Source organism: Rousettus aegyptiacus, unplaced genomic scaffold (genome assembly GCF_014176215.1).
Source record: "Rousettus aegyptiacus isolate mRouAeg1 unplaced genomic scaffold, mRouAeg1.p scaffold_m13_p_16, whole genome shotgun sequence".
Classification (NCBI taxonomy): Eukaryota; Metazoa; Chordata; class Mammalia; order Chiroptera; family Pteropodidae; genus Rousettus; species Rousettus aegyptiacus.
Genome location: NW_023416291.1, coordinates 17,350,498 through 17,377,327, shown reverse-complemented (window position 1 = coordinate 17,377,327; position 26,830 = coordinate 17,350,498). Strand labels below are relative to the sequence as shown.

Here is a 26,830-nt window from a genome sequence, read left to right as displayed (position 1 = left end):
GAGAAAATGTTTTGTACATTGGAGAATGCTTTATTGGCCTGCTAATTGGTCTCATATGCATGAAAAAAGGAGAAATACTGAAAGATGGTTGTAATCTAATAAGAAGGCCCTTATTAATATTTTAAAGACATTTGGCTTAATTTTGTAGGTCAATTCAGCAAACATTTTCTGTAAACAGCCAGATAGTAAATATTTTTCAATTTGTAGTCTGTGCCACCTGTCACAGCCGTTCAGCTTTCACTGCAGCACAAAAGCAGCCGAAGACGATATGCCAACAAATGAGAGTGACTGAGTTCCAGTCAAATTCCATTTACAAAAATAGGTGGCACATCGCTTTTGGCTCATGGGCTGTAGTTTAGCATACACTGCTGTAGACGATGAAGAGCTAGTGAGGATTTTTGAAGCAGGAGCATCATGTAATTGGCTCTATTATAAAAGGAAGCACTTTGGCAGCTGTATGGAAAACATTCAGAGACTGGGGGGAAAGGAAGAGAGCTTGAGTTAGGGAGAAATGTCAGGAGGCTGTTACAGTTACTTGAGAGGAAAGGTGGTAAGTTCCTGAACTAGTTTAATAGCTAAGGGGGTGAGTTCAAGGGATGGGTTAAAAGTAATTCCTCAAGACTTGGCTTTTGGTTGACTTCTCCACTACTTTATTGAAGCCAGTCTTGTCAGACTCATTGATGAACAACTTCCATGATGTCCACTGCAGATTTTCAGTTTTCCTACTACTTGATCTGTCAGCATAATTGACACAATTAATCGATTCATTTTCCTTGTAACATTTTCTTGGTTTCTGAAATAAGGAGACACCGTCCCCTGGCTGTCTGTGTATCCTATTCTCAGCTTCTTCACTCAGTTGTCTTGTTCTCATACCCTAAATCGTTGGTGTGCCTCAGGGCTTACTTAGTCTTTGCATCTCTTTTGCATCAACACTTGATCCCTAGCACTTTATCTCGCAGCTCTCCCCTGAATTCTAATTAGCCCATAGCATTTTAAAACGAACATGTTCCAGTATCAAACTTTATATTCTCCAGTTACTCTCCTCCCCTCCCCACCCCCACCCCCACCCCCCAAATGTCCTCTCTTCCCCCAGGGTTTGTCATCTCAGTAAAAGACAGTACCATTTACTGAGTTTGGCCATTAAAAAGCTTGGTTTGATTCCTCCCTTTCATACACACCCCAGTTCCCATCTTCTCAACCTTCAGAAAACATCTGAATCTGACCGGTTATTACCACTGTTACTAGGGTCCTAGCCCAAGTGGCTATAATTCCTCACTTCAGCTGTTTCCCCACATGGTGTCTTCTCCATACAGCACAGCAAGAATAATGTCTTCGTATTGTAAATCAGATCATAGTCCTGTGGTCAGATCTCTCTAATGATAGCTCATCTAAGAACAAAATTCAAGTTCTTACTATAGCCACAGAGGCCCTGTGTTGTCTGATTCTTTCTCTCTCCTACTCTGCCGCAACCTCACATGCCTTTGTTTTTGTTCCTCTTCAAAAATGCCAAGCCCGGTCTACCGCCATGCTGCTCTGAACAAGCCCGATCCCGTCTGATCTCGGAAGCTAAGCAGCAGGGTCGGGCCTGGTTAGTACTTGGATTGGAGACCACCTAGGAAGATCAGGTGCTGTAGGCATAAAAAATAAAAAATAAATAAATAAAAATAAGGGATTGTAAGCTGTCAAGGCCCTTGCAATTTTGGAGATCAACCAAGGGTTGCCTCACCTAAAAAAATAAATCAAAATAATACCAATCCCACTCCTGTTTGGGTGGCATTACATGAAATGTCCTCTGTGCCACCTGAACCACTCTACCCCAGGTACTCGCTTTGTTACATTCAGGTCTCTGCTCAGATGTCACCTCCTTAGAGTAGTGAAGGAGCCTAGGGAAAATAGGTCATTTGAGGAGAAAGGAGAGAGTGTATGGCCACCCCAGCCAGAAGGGCATGGCAAAACCCAGATGTATATGTGCTCCACATGGAATGGGCTGCTGACATCTCATATTTTAGGAAGGGCTCTTCTGTCCCCGAGAAAACTGAAAGCTGACTGTCGTCTGCTGACCAAGAGTTTTTTATTCAATTTTATACATTTTTACAGTTAAGACAGATTGTGTTCTTACTGTTATAGCTTTATGAAAGAAGTCCATTTGGATATCTTATCACTGGTCGTGTCTTGGATATTCAATTTAAAAACCCTATCTTATAATTCATTGTGTATTGTTAGTGATAAATGCAAAATTTGTATTAAGTTATGAAATTAGTAGGGTCAGTACAGTATATTCAGTACTTATAATTAAGTAAAAAGATATTGCTAAATAATAATATTTTTGAAAAATGACTCACTAATATTACAAAAATTAGTTTTAGCCTTAAAAATTAACCCTTATTAGTTTTAAGTGCACGCATGTTTATTAAATAATAATTGAAAATGGAGGTGATCATAGAATAGTTTTATTTGTGTCTTGTGAGCTTTGTAAAACATGAGACCTTTGACTTGCCCTTTACTACCTCTGAAATCCCAGGGGTCTGTAATTTGAAGATAAGTTAGCTTCCTTTTTTTTATCAACACACCGTCTACCCTAATACATTTCATGGATGCTGATGACATCAGCATTATAGTCATTTATATGAAGGTGTTTAACTATAGTTAATCATAATGGCTGGAAATATATTTCTTGATGCATTTGTTTAAAAAAAAAAACCTTAAACTAAATGATTTGGTAGTTTGAATTTATTCTTATTGTTTTCAAACATAATTTTAAATAATTCGGAATTTATTAATGCTTAATGAAAGTAAAATTAAGCTTATCCTTTTCACATTTCTGGCTCTTGCGCCCCCTCCCTCCCTTTCAACTTACCTCTCTCTCTCCCTCCCTCTCTCTCTCTGCCTTTTATCTTTTCTTTATTTTTTTGCAAGTCTCTCTCCTTCCACCAGTCTTTTCTCCCTTTCACACTCATATCCATATTACAGTGTACTCATGCTGTCTCTTAAAAATGTAAACGCAGTCTAACTGAACTATGTATTCATCCTGGTTTTTATGCAAAACTGATGCATAACTCACAGAGTTGTTAGTTTAGTCACATTTCTTTAACAGTTAGATGATGTATCCATGTGCAGTAAGTCCTCACTTGACAGCAACTTTAGGCGAAACAACATACATTGAAACCAGTTTTACCATAGGCTAATTGATATAAACGGGAGCTAAGTTCTTGAGGCATCTCATCAACAAAATGACATTATTCCAGGACCTGCTGTACTAATTTTTTTAGCATTGAACTTTGTATTTTTTTGTCCACAATGAATCATTTGTTTTTGTCCTTTGATAAAAATTACTTGAAACACTGAATATTTTTATTCTTTTGCCACTTATTACTAGGAAGGAAAAAAATCTTTTAAGGCACTTAGAAAATGATGCTGTCTTCCTGAATTACAAAAGTGAACACACTCTGGCTATGGTTTGTTTTTTGACTGATGATCTTTTGATATTTTTGTTCAATAAAAAAATGTAGACTGTTCATTAATATGCTCATGGACACCAAATTAACTATTCTCACTCACACATAGCAATGTGTATGTCTTCTACAACTTGCTCCAGAAAGGATTTAAGGTGAGCATGTAATTTATGTCTTGTTTTCTGGCAGCAACATAGTACCTGTTGTTTGCGTTATTAATGTTTATTATCGCTTCCCAAGTTACAATTTCCTTGAAGACTGGGGCCTGGGACAGCAAAAGGCTCAGTAAAAATGTCCAGTCCAAACATGGAAGTGAAAAAATGTGTTGAAAGCCAGAGAAAACTATAAAATATTGAGGGTATTCATCATAAAGTGAGACATGTTAAGCCATACTGTCATTGCTAATAAAAAAATAATAAATTTGTTTTAAGTTCAGTAGTTCCTTACGAATTATGAAGTCTTAAATATTTTTGTGGACACATTAATTTTTACAAGCAAATTTTGTTAAATGCTTTATGAATGGGCATATTTCAGTGCATGTGCTGTTGGCCCTCAGATCAGGCAAGTTAAGTCTGTAATTTGGGATTTTTATCAGGGGTCACATTAATAATAATAATAATTATTATTATTATTATTATTAATAGTTATAAGATCTATGTGCATATAGAATTCTGTATTATTTCTTAGCCTCACAATAACCCTTTGTTTTAGAAATGGCAGTTGGGGGAGTAAGGATCAGAAAAATGGAATTAATTTAAAGACCTGTGATCAGTAAGTTTAGTAGACAAGACTCAAATCTAGTTATTCTTTTCACTATATTAGGTTGAGATAGATTGTCTATTATTTATTGGCACGTAATCCATTGTTTTTCTTAATCTATTGCATTGAAAATGACAGTTTTATAATATCTAAAATGACACAATATTTATTGGATCTATTTAGAAAGGTTATAGATTATTTTTCCTTTTCTTATTTTAAAAATTACTGTTATATTTCTATTCTTAAATGAAAAAATTAGTATCTTATCTTCTAAATAAGGAGAAACTAACTTTAAGTATCAGTTTGAAAACTTTCAGATATGCAGTTCATTTAAAATGACATAGGTACAATTCAACTCAGATCAACTTTTTTAAAGCTTTTTATTTGTGGACTAGCAAAATAAGTATTTAACAGTTAAAATATATCAGCATGTACATTATTTTTTTATAGTATATTGTTTATCTACTTTTTTGTTTATTAAGAAAATGCATTTTAGATTTTGTCTTTTGTAAAATATATCATTTTCCAATAGTGAAATGCTAAAATATTGCTTTCACATCTTTATTACCATCAGTGTCCCCAAAGCAGTATACGTTAGTTATCTTGCTATTGTGCTTATGTTCAGGTTGTCATGATTTCATATTTTCCTAACAATTAAATGAAAATTTAACTTTAGCTCTGAAGTAGCATCTTTGTTTCGATTTTGATTATATTGTTTCTTAGTATGTGTCATGGTTGCTCAAGTATTATTGAAGTAATGGTTTTAGTTCAATGGCCAGAGTTGGTGACGATTAGCAGGAGAATCATACAGCCTTGCTGCAGAGGTCATTCATGTCAGTGGGGATCATACCGTAATAAAGAAAACTAAAGCATATGTGTGGTCACAACCAATCCTTGTCATTACGCCATGAAAGCCTGGGATTTGTGATCAAAGCAATGGGCTTATCCTGAACTGTGGTATAACCTCTGGTTGAACCTTTCAGATTTTTATTTTAGGAGATGATTCAATACATTTTGACCATTTTACCTGCATCTAAGACCCGTCTGCCTAATTAAATGATAGAAATTAAAATTATTGTCAGCAAGTCAGGAGAAAATGGGAATTCTAAATATCTCTGTCTTCTGTCAGTGTTGTTTACTGATCTTTTTCTGTTGATGTTCTAAAGAATTGCTGAACATGTGTTTTTTATCCAGAGCTGAATGTTCTATTCTGACGAATATAAAACATACTTCACTTTGTAAATGTACATTAGCAGTATTAGAAAGACTTAATCTTTGACTGTTACTAAATTTCATTTGTCAAAGGAGATCATTTTGAACTGTAATAGTTGGTATTCTATCAAGTCATGGTTCTTAGAAAGATGCTTTTAAGATTAAAGTGGAATTCTATGTAACTTGAATGTCATTGTCATCCTTAATAAAATTTAGGCTGTATGTATACTTGTTTATTTCTTTTGTCACATGTTGGTGTACCTCAGTTGAGTTCAGCATGTTTATTTTATTTTAAGAGGGTATATGACTTCTGTCAATTTATTTATGCAGTTTTCCTTACAACTAGGTAATATGTTTTAAGTATATATGCTCACTCCTTTACTTAATTTTATTGTGCTCATTTGATAATGTATTAGATGTAGCTGCTTTGTAATCTTTCTTGTCACTGTTAATTTCTTGGAAACATTTGTCCTGTTTTAAATTCATATTCATTTTTTTTAAATTCTCTTATGGAAAAAAAAAAAGCTTAACTTTATAGCCTGGCATCCAAGGCTTTCTGCACCTTGACCCCTACCTATGTCTCCAACCTTATTCCCACCTCGTGTATATAGTCCTCTCTAAACCAATTAAATAGTTCTTCATTGATAATTGGAAACAAGTGATATGCATGTTTTAATCTCTGTACCTCTTCTTAAAATATTCCTCTTGCCAGAACTATTCTCATTTTCCCCCCTCTGCTTCTTTTTGAGTTTAAGTACCATTTTTTCAGTCATTCAGTCAACAGATTTTTACTGAATGCCTAACATGTGTCACACTGAAAGTATAGTGGTGAACAAGGTGTATAAAGTCCTCAATCTCATGGAGTCTTCAATTTAGAGATACCTAGAAAATTGGCCCTCACATCTTTAGTCCATCTTGTCATATCCTCACTCTCTAAGACACATCATCTTTTGGAAGCAGACAGCTCTGCTGATTATACCAAACTTGGGTTAAGACATATTTGCTAATGCCAAAATTCCTGGTACCAAGGGATACCTTCCCTAAATGTACCATCATGAGTTCACCACGTACAGTTGGGCAGATTGTTTCTATGTAAGGGTGCGTGATTGCAGGAAAGAATAGGAGCAGAAATCCAGCCTATATTCCACTCACCAAAATTAGTTCCCTTGGGCCTGCATTAGCTCAGAAGGGTTGCCTTTTTCTAATTCATACAGAAGTGCTATATGGGCAAGTGTGACCCTGATCACCACTCACCATCCCCTGGGTTTCAGCCTAACCTCCTCATCCCCTCTCCTTCCTGTCAGGCAGAAAGAAAGCTGATTACAGATTTTGAGAAATTTGCCACCCTGATCTTAGAGAAAACTTTCTCTTTTGTGACTTCTGTCTCTTTAAAAAGACTAACTTTTGATACAGCTCCTCCTGGACATAATCTTTTTGCTTAGACTCTCACAAAAGACAGAAAAAGAGGATGTCTTCAAGAGGCCTCTGTTCTGGACCCTGTAAATGTTCCGAAAATGCCTGACTACTTACTCTCTTGATATGGAGGAATTTGGGGGTGGGAGGTAAAAAAATAAAGAGGGCAAAGCAAATTTATATCTTGATAAATTTCAAGTGAAATATCAAGCTTAGCTTTCAGTTAATAAAGCTTAAAATTTTAATTTTGAAATATTTGTATAATGCCCATTGTACAAAATTTACAGGCTATCTATTTTTAGTAGGAAATCTCAAATAAAATCTATGGTAATTTTTGGAAATTGATGAGTTCTTACCTTCCTCCTAGCATGATAGAAATTACATAACTGAAAGTTTAACATGATCCAGTAAGATTTAAAAAGTTTTCTTCATATCTGTTGTGAAATTTTTCTCTTTTGGTTTATGTCTATTTTGTTTGGAAATCTTAGCATCTAAACTTCAGCCATTGTAATTATTACTCAGGAGCATAGTGAGTATAATAGGCCTCTAATGTGAGGGCCTGGGTTTGGAATTGGGGGTGAGTAGGTATTACTGAAATGAAAATAATTAGCATTTAGTTAAGCCAAAACTCAGCTTTTGATTTTCGAACACACAAAGTAGGCATAATCTTCTTATTGTAGAAGTAGCACAAGTAATATGAAGTAAAATTAAGACATGTTAGTAAATTTCTCAAAGTTGGACTATATTGAATGCACACTTCAGCAAATTATTGATATAATTATAAGGGGATTTATCTTCATATCTGGGTAAATAATAGCATAATTTTAAAATTCCTGGTTTGATTAATTTTATTAAATAATAAATACTATATATGTAGTGCATATGCATTTAACACATATGTAATATATTTTTTTAGGTAAACTAGTTGTTTTCTCATGAAGAAATAAAAAGTTTGTGTTTACTTTTAAAGAATAACTTAGAATGTATGTTAAAAACTTACATTTAAAATGTTTACCACTGTGTAAACATATAAGTAGAACCCATGCTTACTTGATGATTTGACCCAGACTTTAAAGTTTTTATCTAAGTTCCAAATTTATCATAAATCATCTGTGTAAGCTTGAGCAGATTACTTCTTTGACTCTTAGTTCATTTTTAACATTTTACCTTGTAAAGTTATTGTGAAGATTAAATGCAATAGGTTTATTAAGAGTTGACTTTAGTACCTGACTCATCTCATGCAGTAAACATTAGCTCAAACAAATTGGATAAAGCTCTTTGTTGTATAAAATAACATATATATCTTTCCCCTTTTTGTCAGTTAGACTTCACATGCATCATTTTTGAAGATGAGAATCTTAAAACTGGAGTGATCTCTTTTTTATTTCATTTATGGTTAAACTTTTAACAGGGTCCTCCCTTAAAATTGTTTTCACTTAGTTTAAGTTTTTCAAGTCCAATGACCAGGTGGTTGTCAGGCATTTGGAAGACAAGCTCATTTCTATCCTGCTTAGTTAATTATTGTGATTGTAAACCAAGAGTGTGCAATTCATAGTCAAGCAAGATTTCACATGGGTGATGGAGGTGATAATAGCTTAATTCTTGCTGGATCCATTTTCTTTGCTCTGGCAAGTTCATACTGACCTTGTCCAAAATCTGATGACCTCCCTATTTTACTCAACTGTTTGGAAAGCCAGACCTGCCATAGCTGGCCCTGAGGGGGTATCTGAAAGACCACTGAGTCGCTGACCCATGTCAAAACTGGATTTCAAGTCTGATCTACAGGACCTCTGAAATAGTTATACATGGGGCCTATTGTACACAAAAACCTAGTTGGCTGAATTTTTCTGCTTATTAAATACTGTATTAAAGTGTATTTTAAATGTCCTTAGAAGTCCTAATTTACTTGGTTTCTTACACAGGTCATTTTCTAGACTGCTTATAAGTTTTGAAATTTTTATCAATGTTAGTACCTTAAAACTAAACTTGGATGTTTTGAAATGCAAGTCAAATATACTGTTAACCGTGACTAATTAAAATGAATATCTTCCTGGTTAATGAAGGGCCCAAGGTAGTGACATTTTAATGCTTATAAAGGTTTTATTTATTTTCCATAAAATTCCATATACTTCATTAAAAAATCAAGTTTAAGTTGCTATTGTTACAGCATGTTAATCTTTGTTTCTGTCTTGTCAAACCTCAAATATTACTCAAATGTTGGTATTCAAGAATTTTGAGATTATGAGACTTATCCTGAAGGAAAGCATATAACCAACCAGTAAAATGTTATTTAAATTTGGTTGGATGGTATGTGTCTACCTTAATAGAAACTTCGCGATAGGGCTATGATATGAAAAGAGAAAACAATTCTGTTTATTTTTTTTCCTGCATAATAGGAAATGATCAAGGCCTTTTATGAATATCTAGTCAGTATTCTACAATTTGTAATGTGACATTGTCTTTTACTTTTATATAGGAGTTGATTCCTGAATTTTATTATCTCCCTGAGATGTTTGTCAACTTCAATAATTACAATCTTGGAGTGATGGATGATGGGACCGTAGTGTCTGATGTTGAACTTCCTCCTTGGGCCAAAACCTCAGAAGAATTTGTTCGCATAAACAGATTGGTAAGATAGTAATCATCTACTCTGTCATGAGCCTTTTCTCAAAGTATGCTTCATGTGTCGATATAATCATTAACCCTTGCTCTTCTGGACAGAACTGTAGTTGATAGGGATAAATGAGAGTGGCATGATAGTTCATGAATCAGTATAAACTTGATATCGTATTGAAAGGTATAACAGTTTCTTTTATTCTTTTATGCAGCGTTCAGGTTACTTTCACATGCATGTGATCATTCAAAATTATAAGCAAAAACCGTTAGTTAAACTTGGAATGCTATGTTTTTTCTAACAAATTTCTCGTACCAAGAAAAGAACATAATTGTATGTGCCAGGTTAGAAGGCCAATGCACATTTTGGCAATGAAAACAAGATATCAGATTATATCCTTTATCTCTTTTGAAGGAACTCTTCATGTAATACTTGGAATATGAAAACTTAGAAACTTGAAAGTACGATAATCATAGTGCTTAGAAACGACTTATCAGAATCCTCTCTAGTGCCCACTTTAATGTCTTCTGTTATATGGATACTCTGTTTTATGAAAAAAGTAATATGATTTTTTTTTGCCTTTAATTTTAATAAAAGTTAGGAATCAGAGAGATTGGTCTCAGTATTTAAAAGTAGTATTTTATCATATTTCATATTAAAGATGAAATCAAAATTTCATTGTATTTTTAATTTACATTTAAGCAAGGAAAATTATTGCATTTTAGTTTCCTAGATGACATTTCTTACCTTTTATACCAACAACTGTGTTTTAATCCTGCCTTTCAGATCCTAATTACAATCTCATTACTACTGAAATGTCCCGTTTTATGTATACTGGAAGCATGTCAGGGGAAGAGGAAAGAATGTAGGCTTTGAGTAGACCAGTTTTCTTAATCCTGGGTAAATCATGTTGCTGGTTATTGGATCCTAGGCTATATAATGTTTCTAAGCCTTGGTTTCCTCATTTGTAATTTGGAAATTATGAGTATAAAATTGTAACAATGTACGTAAAATGCCTAGGATACTCTCGGGCTTATGGCAGGCACTCGGAAAATAGTGCCTAGCATTATTCTATCACAGTTTTGAGGGGCACACTGCATTTTACTTTCCCCAGCACTTTTGAAGATTCTCATATAAATTAAATTAAAATGAGAGCAAAAGACAAAGCTTAGCTCTGGAAGGTATTGGAGGAGATGTCAGACTTTTAGATGTGACAGTTGTCTGTTTATGGTTGTGTGACTTTGGCTCCCAGGGGTGCATAGACGTCAATGGGAAGTACAGTCATTTTGCAATTTTATTTTCTTTTAGTGACTGCCCTTTTAAAACACATTTTATTCAGGTATAATTTACATATTGTAAAATTCACCTTTATAAAAGTGCAAAATTCAATAAGTTTTAGTAAATTCATAAAGTTGTGTAACCATCACTGCAATCAGCTTTAGAACACTTACATTACTCCAAAAAGTTTGCCTATGCTGGTTTGCTATCAGTCTTTGTTTTCCACTTTTAGTCCCGGGCATCCACTGATTCTGTAGTTTTACATTGTCTAGAAATTTAATGTCAGTGGAATTATACAATGTGCTGTCTGTCTGTGCCTCGCCTCTTTCACTTAGCCGTGATGCCTTTAAGATTCATCCGTGTTGTTGCCTACGTCAGTAGTTGTTTTTTGTTGTTGTTGTTGTTGTTGTTTTGTTTTTGTATTGCTGCATAGTATTCCATTGTAAAGATACAACATACTTTGTTTATTTACTGGTTTACGGATATTTGTTTTTTCCAATTTGAAGGTATTATGAATATTTCTATATGTGTTAAGGTGGATGGACATCTGTTTTCATTTCTCTTAGATTCCTAGAAGTTTAATTGCTGGATCATATGCTAAGAATACATTTCCTATTTTGTATTCCCACCTCTAATGTGTGAAGTTCTAATTTTTCATATCCTTGTCATGACGTGGTATTACCATTCTTATTCATGTTAGCCATTCTAGTAGGTGACTTTAATTTGCATATCCTTAGTGATTAATGATGTTGACCACCTTTTCACCAGTTTATTTTCAACATATATGTTCTGTGGCAAAACTATCTGTTCACATGTTTAGCCTATTTTTTAATTGGGCTGTTTTTATTCTGTTTTAAGAGATCTTTTTTTATTCTCCATAAAAGTCTTTTATCCAACATATGTTTTCCGAAGATTTTTCTCCTAGCCTGTGGCTTGTCTTTTCATTTTGAATGGTGCCTTTTGAATTATCAATTTTAAAAAATGTTTTACTCTTAAGTAGATATAAAATAATATTTATATAATATTTGAAAAGTATAAATACTTATCTCCATTCTTAGAATAAGTTTTTAAGAAAATAATTAAAATCATATTCCCATCGTTTCATTATGGAAGTGTTTTTTTCTTCAATATGATTCAAACTTTTAAATCTCAAGGGAACCAGCTCTCTATTAATCACCATCATATTTAGTATTAAAAGTGCAAAGAGGTTTGTTAGTGTGTTTACTTTGGTATAAAAGGCAGACACATTGAAAAAGTTATATTTAAAGCTTTTCAACAATATTTTGACAAGAAAATAGAACTGTATGAGTTGAGCTAAGCCACTCCCTTGTCAGTACCTCTCATTTTTACTTTCACTCAGAAAAGCCAGATCCATTTGGGGTGGGTTTCCCAAGGGCACAAAAAACAGAAGATGGTAACTTCCCAAATTGTGTTCCAATCAGACTGAGATTTTGCCCAGTCCTGTGTTAAACATGGACACGACTACAAAATTATATACAAAATAGTATTTTATAATACTAACTGCACATTATTATAACTTATTAAGTTACTGAACATTTGTCCCAGTGATTCCTCTGATAAGTTTTACAAAAATGTCTTCATAGTTTAGGCTCTGAATAAGCATGCGTTCTTAGCAGAATTATATAAAAATTCATGGCAAATTAAATGCCATTGAATATTTACATCTCTGATCGTTTCAATTCATAATTAGGGAAAATACTTATTTTACTTTCATATGTCATTATGAAAGAACTTATTCAAATTCATTCACTCATTCAGAAATATTTATTATATACCTATGTTGAACAAAGCTTTCTTATAGAGCAGTTCATATTGATTCATTTTATAATTTTTGTTAACTTTCTATAAGTGACTGAATTATTAGTATGGTATTTTATGTATCTGTGAGCATGTTATCACATAAAGGTTTATCCCCCTCCTCTTTTTGGTTTACTTCTTCAGATTTTATGCAATGACTGTAGCTCATGAAATGCATACTACTTTGATCTGTGACCTTTTTGTGGTGCTAATCGGGTTCCTGATATCATTATACCTTACTCATTAATCATATTTCCTGCAGCCCGTCAGGCAGCCAGACAGCACAAGTCCCTGTTTTCAGCCCTCTGTTGGCAGGTTTCTGCTTTTCCAGATTATTACAGACGATACTTTGGCTTCTCATAGCCAGAGCCACATCAAGCTGTGTGTTACAATTAAAGTCAGATGGCCCTCAGGTTGAACAGGGATATAGTGTTGCAGCTGTCTCTCTTCCTGGAACAAACCAGCACCAAGAACAGATGATCTATAGGACAGTGAATAATAACAGATTGTACAGTACTCCGTTGGTAGCCGGGGATCGCAGAATTAATTGACTGACATACTCATTTTCAGATACCCAGCATGTCTTTTTTAAGTATTTACTTGCCCAAATATTAATTCAGGGGGCTAGGACATTTTTAGGAGCATGATTTTGATAGTGGACTGGTAATATGTTTTTTTATTTGTGTTAGAGGAACACAACTCCTATCTTTCCTAACCATTTTAATCCTCAGAGCTTTCTGTAAGTAATGAAGAGCTACATTTAGGATTGACAAAGTGGCTAAAGTGTTGGATTTATCTACAAAAGATAATATCCTGTGTATTTTAGAAGAAAAACCCACTTAGGTCTGATTAGTCTTTCAGATAAATAAATTACACTTTCTTTGTTCTGAACAGTTGGAATCAGGGTAAAACCAGAGCAGTCTTTGCAGCCCAGAGGTTGGTCTGGGTTATTTAATATTACCTGGACCAAAAAAAAAAAAAAAAATTATTCCAAATACCGCTTCCGAAATATAAATGAGAAACAGGCTTTCATACTTTCAAATACTATAAAAATGTATGAGTTCAGACTGTTCATCATATATCTCTTATGATATAATGCTGATGTTATGGACCTGTATTGTATTGCCTCTTATAACCCTCAGGCTTTAACTGGAATAAAAGACAAAGAAAAGCATACTCTGAGCAATAATGGTAGGTCTGTTTATAAAAGTCGATGAAATGGAACATTTTATTTTAGTTGAATATATAGTTTATTCCAATTATAATAAAAGTAATTCATTCATATAACAGATATTTGCTGTATATCCATGTACCAGCACTGTAAGACTCAATGGACAAGACAGACCATATTTGGAGGGTACTTCCTCTTTGCTAGCTTAGGTCGTTGCAATAGAAAGCCTCTCAAGGCTAAGAGGTGGCGTGAAGGCAATAAAGGAGGGTTTCTATTGACGATTTGTCCTGAGTTTCCCAGTTAGACTCATATTTGCTTTTGCATATCTTCTGTAGCTTTTGTCTTCTCTACTAATACATAATGGTGACATGTGTAACCACTTGATTAAGAAGGTAAAGAAAAAAATGAGTATGTCACCTCCTTTCCGGATGTTATAAGAACAAATTAAAAGCGATGATTTTTTAAATATTGTCTGAGAGAAAAATAAAATTTTCCAATTTCATTTCTTCAGCAACCTTGTTTTCTCCTATCTATTGCTAAATATAAATCTATATAACCCACCTAAACCTTCATAGATCTGATTTCTCTCAGTGAACTAGGTCAGGCTTTTCTAACCTTTTCATTCGAATGGGAAATTTACAATTCTCAAGTGATGACAGTATACTTGACACTAAGAATATCGTGTTGATTAAAAAGTGCCGTATGTACATACAGCAAGACCTACAGCTTGAGATGGCTGAGTTTGCAATGGTATAGCAATTAGATTATTGTAATGGCATATTATGTTCCAAATCACAGTGTTTGTTTATAAACACTGTAAGGCCGAGAGGTTTGATCGAGATTTAAAAGGGGTCGTACTTTTTTTACCTTTATTACATGCTTGTTTCCATTTCCTGGCTAAGTGGCATTTAAAAACCTGTTTCTTAAGAGAGCTGACCAGGCAACTTTTTTTTTTTTTTTTTTTTTTTTTTTGACTAGAAATGCCAGAAGCTACCATGTTTTCTTTCATACTGTTCTTATTGCAGTTGCTTTAATTCATTTTCTACACTGATGATGATATGGATAATAACATATATTATGGTAGCTTCGATGGGTACTAATTATTCTCAACCATGGGCATATCCTTTCCTCTCCCCTCCCCACTCCCCGTAGTGATTGGATCTAAATCCCTGGGAAATGGGGGCACAAATTTATGAAGTTTGAAAAAGAAAAACGAAAATTACTATTGTTTGGTTTACTCTTAATCCTGATATATAATTTACTGTGAAATTTTTAGTTCAAAAAGGACACTTAAATAGTGAAAAAAAAAGATATCCCATGTTGATAGGTTGTTAATTCTCCCCAAAATTATTTACAAATTCAATATAAAAGTCAATCCAGATCTCCACAGGTTATTTTTGTTTATTGGAATATGAAAAAAAAAATTTTAAAGGAGTAAAGGGCCAATTATAGCCATGACCCTCTCTGAGAACAAGAACAAGTTTCAGAGGGATTTGCTTTACTATATATCAAGAAATATTATAAAGCTATAGTAATTAGGGGAAAATAGGAGAAATAGACTAACCGAAGTAAAGAGAGAGCCCAGAAACAGACCAGGACTTATAAAGAAACTGTTGTAGAGCTGGTATTCCAGATCTGCAAGGAAAGGAAGGACTTCTCAGTTTAGGGTGCTGAGATAGTGTTTGCAATGAATTTCCTAGAGCTGTCTTAACAAAGTACCACAAACTGGGTGGCTTAAACAACAAAAATTTACTGTCTCATGATTCTTGAGACTGGAAGTCAAAGCAGAATTCAGCAGGGTTGGTTCCTTCTGAGGTCAGCGAGGGAAGGTCAGCGAGGGAAGGTCAGCGAGGGAAGGCTTCTTGTTGGCTTGTATAGCTGTCTTCTCCTTGTCTCTTCACCTCATCCTCCCTCTGTGTGCTGTCCCTGTGTCCAGATTTCCCCTTCTTATGAGGACACTGGTCGTATTGATTAGGGGCCCACCCTATTCTGGTATGATCTCATCGTAACATAACTGCATATGTAGTGACCCTATTTCCAAATCAGATCACATTCTGAGTTAGTGGGAAGTTAGGATTTCAACATTTGAATTTTGGGAGATACAATTTACATCCATAACAACAGATACCAATGTGAAAAAAAAATGAAAGTGGAAGTTTATCTTCTACCACAAATAAAAATTAAAATATAGTAAATTTTTAAATATAAGGGTAGAATTTTTAGAAGATAATGCAGGAGGATTTCCTTGTGACCTTGGAATAGAAAAAAGTTCTCCAAACAGGAAACAAAAAGTAAAATATGATATATTACATTAATTGATTGGGGGATGTTAAACCAACTTTGTATTTCTTGAATATATCACACTTGGATGGTCCAAATTTTTTTGACATATATTGTATTTTTTGTTGTTAATATATTGCTTTTGAGGATTTTTGCCTCTTTGTTCATGAGGAACATTGATATGTAATTTTCTTGCATTTTCTTTGTCCGACTTTAATATCAGGATAATAGTCTCATAGAAGGAGAAGTAGCAGAGTTCCCTCTTCCTCTGTCCTTTGAAAGACTTCGTGAAAGATTGGTTTTATTTCTTTTTTAAATATTTGGTGCAATTCACCACTGAAGCCATCTGGACATGGGATTTCCTTTGTGGAAAGATTTTAAACTACCAGTCCAATTCTTTATTTGTTAGAGTGTTTTCATATTTCTATTTTTCTTGAATTAGCTTCAGTAATTTGTGTTTGTTTAGGTACTTATTTTTCTAATTTATTGGTATAAAAGTTCACAATATGCCTTATAATCATTTTAATTTCTCTAAGGTTGTTAGTGATGCTAACGATTTTATTCATTCATCCCTGATTTTTGGTTAATTTGTATCATCTTGTTTTTCTTGGTCTTTCTTACTAAAGATTTGTCAGTTTTGTTGATCTTTTCAAAGACCCGAACTTGATTTTCCTTTATTTTGTTACTGTTTTTTTCTTTCTTTGGGCTTTCACTCTGATACTCATTTTTTCTTTCCATTTGCTTGCTTTAGGTTTAGTTTGTTCTTTTACTAGATTCTTAATTTGGGGAAAATTTTTTTTAATTGGGTTTCTTTTTTCTTTTCTAATTTTGTTTTTTAACAGCAATAAATTTCTCTTTATGTGCTACTTTTGCTTCATCCAATAAACTTAGATATTTTATTTGCTTATTTTCATTCATCTCATAACATTTTCTAATTTTCCTTGTGATTTCTTCTTTGACTTATGAGTTATCCTGAAGCGCATTGTTTAGTTTCCAAATATTGGTGGATTTTTCAAGTTTTCTTCTATATATTTCTAATTTAATTTCATTGTGACTGGACAATATGCTTTTTGTGGTTTCATTGTTTTAAATGTACCAAGACTTGCTTTCTGACCTAGGATATGGCGTATATTGGAGGAGTGTTTTTGCTCTTGAGAACAATGGGCATTCTGTTATTCTGTAGATTTCAATTGATGAAGTTAGTTTATTGTTTTTAAGTGTTCTATATCTGCTGATTTTGGGTCTCTTACTATCTTTATTTGCTTGTGAGATGTTGAGGTTCTAAAATATTATTGCTAATTCTGTTGGGTTTTGCTTTGTATATTTTTGATCTCTCCTGTTAAATGTGTATGTTAGTTTCCTATAGCTGCTATAACAAATTGCCGAAAACTTAGTGGCTTAACACAACAGAAGTATATCCTCTCACAGTTCTAGAGGCCAGAAGTCCATAATCAGTATTACATTTCCTCCAGAAGATCTCTGCCTCCATCCTCACATCCTCTTCTCCTCTCTTTCTATTGTAACATCTCTGCCTTCTTCTTAAAAGTATGCATGTGATCACACATAGGATCCTCCCTGAAAAGGGTAATGTTTTCATCTCAAGATCCTTAATCATGTTGCACAGACCCTTTCCCATATTAGGTATATTTACTGGTTCTAGAGATTCAGACTTGTTATCTTTTTTGGGAGGGAAGGGGCATTTTTTTCAGCCTACCACAGTGCGTATGTTTATAATAGTTATATTTTCCTGATGGACTATTTTTTCATCATAAATTATCCCTCACTATTTCTAGTAATTATTGTCTTTTTTGCCCAATATTAGCATGGCCAATCCAACTTTCTTATAGTTGCTATTTCCATGATATATAGTTTCCCATTCTTTTACTTCCATCCACTTTTGTCTTTGATTCTAAAGTGTTTATTTTGTAGATAGCATATAGTTGGTTGTTATTGATCCAGTCTGATAGTCTCTGCCATTTAATGCTATTGTTGATATGGTTGGATTCATGTCTGCCATTTTTGCTAATTATGTTCTTTAGTCTTAGATTTCTTTGTTTCTCTATTTCTCCTTCATAATTTTTTATATTAGATATTTCTAGTCTACCATTTTGTTTTATTAAAAAATTTTTACTGTTTTTTTATTATTGCTCTGCCTACAGTATACATCTTAATTATCTCAATTTATCTCAATCATCTTAATCTACTTCAGATTAATGCTTGTTTAATTCCAGTAAAATGTAATGATTTAGTTCGAACTCAGCTCCATTTCCTCCTTCCTACTTTGTTCTATTGTTGTATATATTACTTCCATATATGTTATAACCCCACTATACAGTGTTATAACTATCACTTTGTGCAATCTTATGTCTTCCCTAAAGAAATTAATGAAAAAGGAAAGATATCTATGAATTATATTTACTACTCTTAATAGAATCTTTCAAAATGAATAAGAACAGTGCCTGAGACACTAAGCATCATATGGGAATGGGATTATTCCCACATAGAAAAAGTTCCATATAATTGGAGTTTATACTTTCAAAAAACAATGTTTTATTCACCTCGTCCTTGAAAAAGAATATTATGAAATGTGTTACACATTTTCCTATATCTTAAGCAGAGTATTCAGAACATAAATAGCCTTTTCTGGAAATCTCTTGGTTAAAAATTCAGGTATCTTTCATGTTGTCCTGAAAAGTAATTGAGATATATAGACCTTTTTGTTCCTCAGCTAAAATGATGTACATTCCTCTGTCTTTTTTCATTTTTTTTCTTTTTTCTTTTTTTTTTTTTTTTAGCTTTTCTATCAGTCTTTCAGAGTCCTTTGCTGTGTCAGCTATCACTCTTCTCTGTCAGGGTTTTCATCGTCTTTTGATCTATTGTGGTACTTTCTGCATATGTGTCAGGGTAACATCCTGAGGAATGACAGTGGCTTTCACCACCAAAGCTGATAAGTTTGGAGCTTGTTTTCCTCATGGCCTTTAGTTGCTTTGAGTTTTTGCTATGCTCTAGACTCTCTAAACACCTGAGATCTGAACTGTGGATAAATGAAATGGGAACTACCTTTTGTTTAGTCACATATTATGCTATATGCATGCAAAATAAAGTGAAATGATGCTATTTCTAAGGTATGCTACATTCATGTTGGAAAAATATACAAATTCTGTATTCTAGACTGACTTTTGTGACTCTCTGCCAAAATTACTTATTAGTTCATTAAAATATTAATATAACATACTAACAAAAATGTTTTTAAATTCCGTAAGAATAATACAGTAGTGTATTTTAAAGTGTGGTCATGGAAGACACAAACTATCTCAGAATCTCCTGAGATATAGTTCATGAATAATGTGCATTTATTCACACATTCATCAAATATTTGTTTAGTACCTATTTTGTACTATTCTGAGGCCCAGTGATGTTGAGGGTAGAGAGGTTATAAATGCCCATCTAATGTCAAAACAGTGGGGAAAAGATGGACTTTATACTAAATGGTATAAGCTTGCCATTTAAGAAAGATAACCATAGATCTGTTTTTCATACCAAAAACTAAGTATCAGATACCTAAGTGTGAAAAAGTGAAAGAAGTAATGGAAGAAAACACTAGTGAATTTCTATATAATCTGAAAGCAGGAAAAACTTTCCCAACTATGACTCAAAATTCAGAGGAATTTAAAGAAAAAACTGATTATGTTGATTACCTTAACATAGATAACTTTCATGTGGCAAAATGAATCAGAAACAGAGTCAAATGACAGATGATGAACTGAATAAAGATATTTGACATTTAAAATTTAGACAATGGCTAGTGGACCTCATTTATAAAGGAATCCTAAAAATTATAGAGAAATAAACGCAACAATCTAATAATAAAAAAAAAGGGCAACAATTCCCAGAAAAAAATAAATGTCAATGTCCCTTCAACACGTGAAAAAATACTCAACCTCTCTCATAATAAAATAAATATAAATTGTACTGAAATTCCATCTGCATCTTTCAGATTGGCAAAATTCCAATATATTCTAATTCCAAGATATTCTGTTGATGAGGCTGTGGGAAAACAGTCACTCTCTTATGTTGCTGATGGGAATACAAAATGACATACTACAACGAAGGGAAATTTGCCAATCTCTAGCAAAATTACCTACCTGTTTATTCTTTGACCCAGTTTATAAGTGTCTTTCCCCAAGATGCAGTGCCCAAAGTAAATGTGAGATTTAAACTAAAACATATTTATCTTTTAACAGTTTTGACTTGGGAATTATTAAATGTTTTATATAATTTAAAAATAAAAAAGGAAAAAATCCAATCACTAAAAATTGAAAACACATTGAAATACATAACCCTAGTAAGATAAGAATATCTCTAGTAGGATATATTTTTGTTCAGAAGAACCAGAAGAAATCTTAAATTTTTAAAACTAGTTTTATATTTAGGTAATAATGGGAAAGTTCTTTTTAAACTATTATGTGTATATTGTAGATTAAGCAACCAATTAATTGTGTTAATGCCAAGATCAAAATTTTATTACAAGAGATAAAGATTCAAATGTAAAATCAGTAGGAACCAGAAAAACATAGAAGCAGCCTGACAATGACAGCTAGAGACAATTGTTTTTCATGTCCCAGTTATTGATAAATATTTTAGTTATTATTGTGCACTAAACACACTTGCAAGTGATAACATGTAAAGCAAAATTATTTGTCATGAGGAATTTAAGTATTGAGGAAACCAGAATGTTGCTTCTTGCTAAGAGTTTTTCTCTTAGCCTGAACTGTATGGGAATCCAAATATAAGCAAAAATCACTGTATGGAAACATTGATTTAGAATAAAAGAAAAAGTTGATGAACTTAATTCATTGAATAACATTTGTTCAGTGCTTATACTCTTTTGGGTTCTTGGGAAATGGAGGCAACAGATAAGTCCTCTGTCCTCATGGAACGGCATGTAAATTCCAAAGGAGTTCTTAATGGCCATGTTAGATTGATGCCTGTCTCTCCAGTACAGAGGTAGAATGCCTGCCACAGAAATCAGCATATTTATATTTACATAGTTGAACACCCTCTTTTCTAGGTCTCTTTATAACACACTATCAAATTCTTACTTTCTGTGCTTCCATTTATAAACTGTATGTTGACCATCCCCCTTCTGTTAAGCCTTTTTTGAAACAGAATGTTACTGTCTTAAACATGCTAATAGTGTCATACTTTTATAAAAGTCCATCCTGTGTTGGTCAGTGGATGAATAGATGGAGAGCAGGTGGTATTTACATACAAGAGAATATTACCCATACATAAAAAAGAATGAAATATTGCCATTTGCTACAACATGGATGGAACCAGAGGGTATTGTGGTGAGTGGAGTAAGACAGAGAAAGACAAGTGCCATTTGACTAGTTCGTTTACATATGGCATTGAAAGAACAAAATAAATGAACAAACAGAACAGAAACAAACTCATAGATACAGAGGACAAATGAATGGTAGCCAGATGGGAGGGAGCGTAGGAGAATGGCTGAAAAAGAGGAAGGGATTAAGAAGTACAAATTGGCAGTTACAAAATAGTCATATAGTATAAGGAATATAGTCAGTAATATTGTAATAACTACGTATGGTGTCAGATGGGCACTAGACTTATCAGATCACTTTGTAGTGGCCAAGCCCTCCTTTGCCAGCAGTAGCCCTGAGCCCCACCAGGGTGCTCATTTTCTAGATGCCTAATCACTCTGTTGTACACCTGAAATGAATGTAATGCTGTATGTCACTATAATCAAAAAATGTAAAAGATATTTTTAAAAATTTATCCCAGTCACCATGATTGGAATTCTTCCCAAATTATTCCTGGTGATGTTATTTTATGCATTGGCTAATCTAATTTATTTTGGAGCAGTTTTCTGTAATATTTTTCTTTAAGTTATTAAAGTATTTGAATGTACTGATGAGGAAAATAAAAATAAAACCTCATTCATAGTAACTTACTGCTTATCTAGAGCAATTTAAGTTCTATCAAAGTTAGAAGAAGGATAGAAGAAGAGTTATTTTTTATAATAGAAAGAGATTTAGAAAATACACTATTTTTTGGTTTTTAATCTTTGTGTAAATTGTCACAGTAGTGTCTGCCAGATACAGCTGGAAGTTATCATTTTTGCCAGGGACTAGTGACAATGGTTAGAGAAGAAAAGTGAGACTAATGGGCTCACAAAATGGCACTAGAAGTTGAATTCACAGACCTCTTGCTCACCCAGTTCTCCTTGCATCCATCTTTGCTTTGGGTAGTGTCCTGTGCTACTGGAAAGAAGTTGCTTCCAGTCCTTCACTGCCTTTGTTTTCTGGCACCGGGCCATGTCACCTACAGTGGCAGTATATTTGAAAAGCAGCATCTCTGCTGTGGGTTTTGTTCTGCCTTTAGATACTTTCATGCAACTCTGCACAGCGATACCCAGTAAATGACTGCTTACTGTCGTATTTATGTGTGTTTGAGCCTGGTGTCTGTCCAACAATTTTTTTCCAACTAAGAATTTTGTATAAACCAGCAAGTTTCCCTGGTCATGGTCACCAGAAAGTGACCTCCTCCTACCCCATCCCCTGAGGACTGATTGATACTTTCCAGCATGACTTATTTTTTATGGTCTAGTTTATTCTTTTCGCTCTGCATTTTAGATCTATCATTAGAAAATAAACTTTAGGATGTATATCAAAGTATTGCAGTGCTGGAAAACAATGAATAGTTCTGTAAGTACTGTGTAAATGTGAAGAGGTAGGTTATTTTTCTCTCTATTAACAGATATTCCCAGTAAATGTTATAGTACTTTTTATGATTCTGATATTATTATTTTTAAGCCAAGGCAAATTTAGTTTGCATTGTTGTTATAATATTAAATGACATATCCAATTAAATGTCATGAATATAGTACTTGATTTTCATTTTACATGGAAATGTGCAACTCAAAATTTTCTGAGACATTTTAGAATTTCTTTAGCTTAAATCAGTTCCTCATCGATCAGTCTTCTTCCTTCCTTCCTCTCTCTTCCGTTTTCTCTTTCTTTCTTCATTTTATCTTTCGTTATTTATTTATTTATGTCCTACTGAAAATATTTTATTTCTAACCGTGACCTTGGGCATTAAACTTTTTTGGTGAATGTTAAACTTACAAAAAGTTATAAAAATAATAATAGTACACAGAACATTCATATGCTCTTTACTCAGATTCAATATTAGTAACATTTACACCCTCCAGTTTTTACGTAAGCATTCTCCCTTTCCTCTCCCCTCCCTTCCTCTCCTCACTCCTTCTCTTCCCTCCTCTCTTCTCCTCTCCCCTCCCCCTGCGTGTGTATACACAAATAACACACATGTGTATATGTGCATTTACATACTATATATACATATAGATAATATTTTTATTGAATCATTTGAGGGTAAGTTTCATATATCGTAGTTCTTGACCCCCCACCCCAAATACTTCACTATGTATCTACTAAGAATTAGGGGTATTTTCTTATGTAACAACATAACAGTTACCATTTTATAAATTTAAATTAATGTAATAGTTTAATATGTTTTTCATATATCAACCTTGTTAGTTGATCTAATAATATTCTTTATAGAATGTTCGCCCTACAATACAGGATCTAGTCTAGGGAGAAGTTATTGCTTTCGGTTGCTGTGCAAGTTCTTAGAAGCCACTATAACCCTGCTGTATTAGCTTCCTGGGCTGCTATGATGAAATACCACAGACTGGGTGCCTTAGTCAACAGAAGTTTATTGTCTCACAGTTCTGGAAGCTACAAGTCTGATAGCATGGTGTCGGCAGGGTCATGCTTGCTCTGGAGGTAGTAGAGAAGGATCTGTTCCAGCTCTTTCTCTCAGTTTTTGATAGCTCATTGGTTTGCAGCAGCATAGCTCCAGTCTTTATATGGCTTTCTCCCTGTTTACATGTCCATTTCAAATTTTCCTCTTTTATATAAGGACATCAGTTATATTGGATTAGGGCTCACTATAATGGCTTCATTTTAACCTCATTACCTCTGTAACTGCCCTATCTCCAAATAAAGTCACATTCAAGGTACTGGGGGTTAGAACTCCAACATCATTTCTGAGGAACACAACTCAGTGCATAAAACCCGCTTAATCTGTCTTTTCTAATACATTCTTTGAAATAGTCTTTTTATGATATCTTGTTTTTATGTTCATTAAACTGTATTATAGTTTTTCAGTTATGCTGTATGGCAGAGAATCACACATGGATTCTGGTTTCATTCCTCTTAAAAATAAAATGCTACAAATTGTAATCCAGATTCCTTGAATAAATTTATCTCTATTCCAGGAGCACATTACTTGTATATGTTTCTGGATCATCCTGAGGACATTCTGTTTGACACCATAGGAAATTATATAACAGATCTTTTTTTTTTTTTTAATGCTCTATCAAGATACTTATAAATTCAATACTTTCTAAATTGGAATCTGTCACAAATACTGCTTTTAAAATTTCTTAGTGGCTAATTACAGCCTCCCTGCTCTATGACATGACATTCGAAGCCGTTTACAATCTTTCTGCCTACTTCCCAGCTTCATCTCTTACAGAACAGCATACACTTCTTTAAAAGTGCCATGTTCTCTCTCATTTTACAAGCTGCTTACTTTGCCTGCAAAAATTCCATATTACCCTCCAACAGATACACACACATATTTTTCTTTCCCCTTTCTCTGTTCCCTTTCCCTTCCCATCCTCTTCTACCCTTTACATAGCTAATTTCTGCGTAACTTCCAGGATTCCCTTGGCGAACCTTTTATTATACCTCCATCCACTCTCCATCACTTCTCCACTCTCAAACACACCAGCAGAGTGCCTTAGATGATTTTCTGTGTGTTCTTTGAGTTATACATACACACTTCCAGCATTTTAATGGTCTTTTTACTTGTCCTTTTCCTCCACAAAATATTGAGCCACTTGAGGATCTCCAGATGTCCCCAAGGCTACACAGGATCTGCCCCATAGTGGGTCCTATGGGTATGTTTGCTGAAAGAGTGAATGAAGAGTGGATGAGTATTCAGCAAGTATCGGGGGGAAGCAGAATGCTTTTAGGGCAACAATACAACTTTTTTTTGAAAGCCAACTCTGCTCATTTTGCAGGGCTTGCCGGGAACTTGCCATAAATGATTAGTGGCTTCAGCCATGGTCACAGGAGAGAGGACTTTAGCCTTTAGCTACTCTATGTGTTATACCTGAATACGAGTCCATCGGTGTGAGAGATCATATCCAGTTATGAACTCTGAAATAAGTGACACAAAATAGTACATGAAGGGTAACCATAGAATTTCAATAAAATATAGGTAGTTTAGAAAAAAATAGCTTCAAATTAAGTATGTGATTAATGCAGAAAGTATATGAAGAGCAATTATAAGCCATGTTGTAATGAAAAAATGATTTCTTAAAGTAGCAAAAATTCTGTAACTTTGCTTCCTTTGCAATTTAGGGTTGTGCGTTTAAATTTTGGGGGATATATTTATATTTGGCAGTATAGGTTAGAGTTTTCAGAAGTGAAAATTTGACTTAAATGATTAGTGTAAGATTTCTACCATCATGAATGCCTCTGGCTTAATATTTTTTTCTGTAACTTAGGAAATATAATATCTTAATTCTAAAATAGAAAAAGAACTTCACATGTAAACCATATTTCGTGTCAATTACAATAGTTATTTTCCAACAAGAAACATTATTGTGTACAAACATTGAGTGCAAATGTAGAGACTACTGTTTGTGGAGCAGCATCCACATTTTCTGTTTTATAGGCTCAGCAAACATTCCTCTGAATTGGTTTATTTTCTTCTGGGTTCAATAGCATTTTTCTATGAAAGTGTTATACAGCATTTCCCTTAGGTTATGCTTATTATTTTGTAGTGAAATTATTTTTTTCTTTTTGTCAGTGAAATATTTTATCCTTTTTAGTGTTAATCTTGTGCTTATTTATGAGTGTTCTTTTCACCATCTTGCATATTTCTGTCTAACCAAAGGAATGTTTGTGAAGAAACATTCTCTGACATACATCTTATGTTCCCTTATTTTCATTTTTATTCTTTGCTGCAGTAGAGAAGTTGCTAAAATATATTCGTTATCCTCCATAGTTTTTTAAATGTTCATTGTTTAGTTTCCATAAAAATTTATTCATATTTTTGCTTTGTTTGGTAAAACCTTTTGTGTTAAAGTTTAGAAAAAGTTTAGTTTGTGTTTAAGTTTTACATTTGTTTTATTTTGTTTCGTTTTCATAAAAACCTAAACTTTAATACTAAAGATCTTACTAAACAAAGCAAAATGTTAATAAATTTTTATGAAAACTATACAACAGACCTGTGAAACAGAATCGAGTCCAGAAGTAAACCCATGTATATATGGGCAAATAATTTTCGACAAAAGAGCCAAAAACATACAGTGGAGAAAGGGAAACCTCTACAATAAATGGTGCTGGGAAAATTGGAAAGCCACCTGCAAAAGCATGAAACCAGACTGTTGTCTATCACCACACACCAAAATTAATTCAAAATGGATTAAGGACCTGAATATAAGACCTGAAACAATACATTGCATAGAAAAAACATAGGAACTAAACTTACGGAGCTTGGACTTAAAGAGGATTTTATGAATTTGACCTCAAAGGCAAGAGAAGTAAAAGCAAAAATAAATGAATGGGACTGCATCAAACTAAAAAGCTTTTGCTCAGCAAAAGAAACCAACAAGGTGAAGAGACAGCCATCTGAATCGGAGAAGATATTTGCAAGCAACACCTCCAATAATGGCCTAATATCCAAAATATACAAAGAACTCATACAATTCAA

General features: G+C 33.7%; 1 protein-coding gene and 1 pseudogene across 9 annotated transcripts in view; both read left to right on the top strand.

The window, feature by feature from the left end:
• LRBA (LPS responsive beige-like anchor protein) overlaps positions 1–26,830 on the top strand; it is a 541,206-nt gene that overhangs the window by 409,551 nt on the left and 104,825 nt on the right. For all 9 annotated transcript variants that reach the window (XM_036234292.1, XM_036234286.1, XM_036234291.1 and 6 more), the window contains one exon: positions 9,313–9,465. In XM_036234292.1, coding sequence (XP_036090185.1) covers positions 9,313–9,465 — 153 coding nt within the window. The remainder of the gene's footprint in view (positions 1–9,312; positions 9,466–26,830) is intronic.
• On the top strand, positions 1,516–1,637 carry LOC118612646 (annotated as a pseudogene).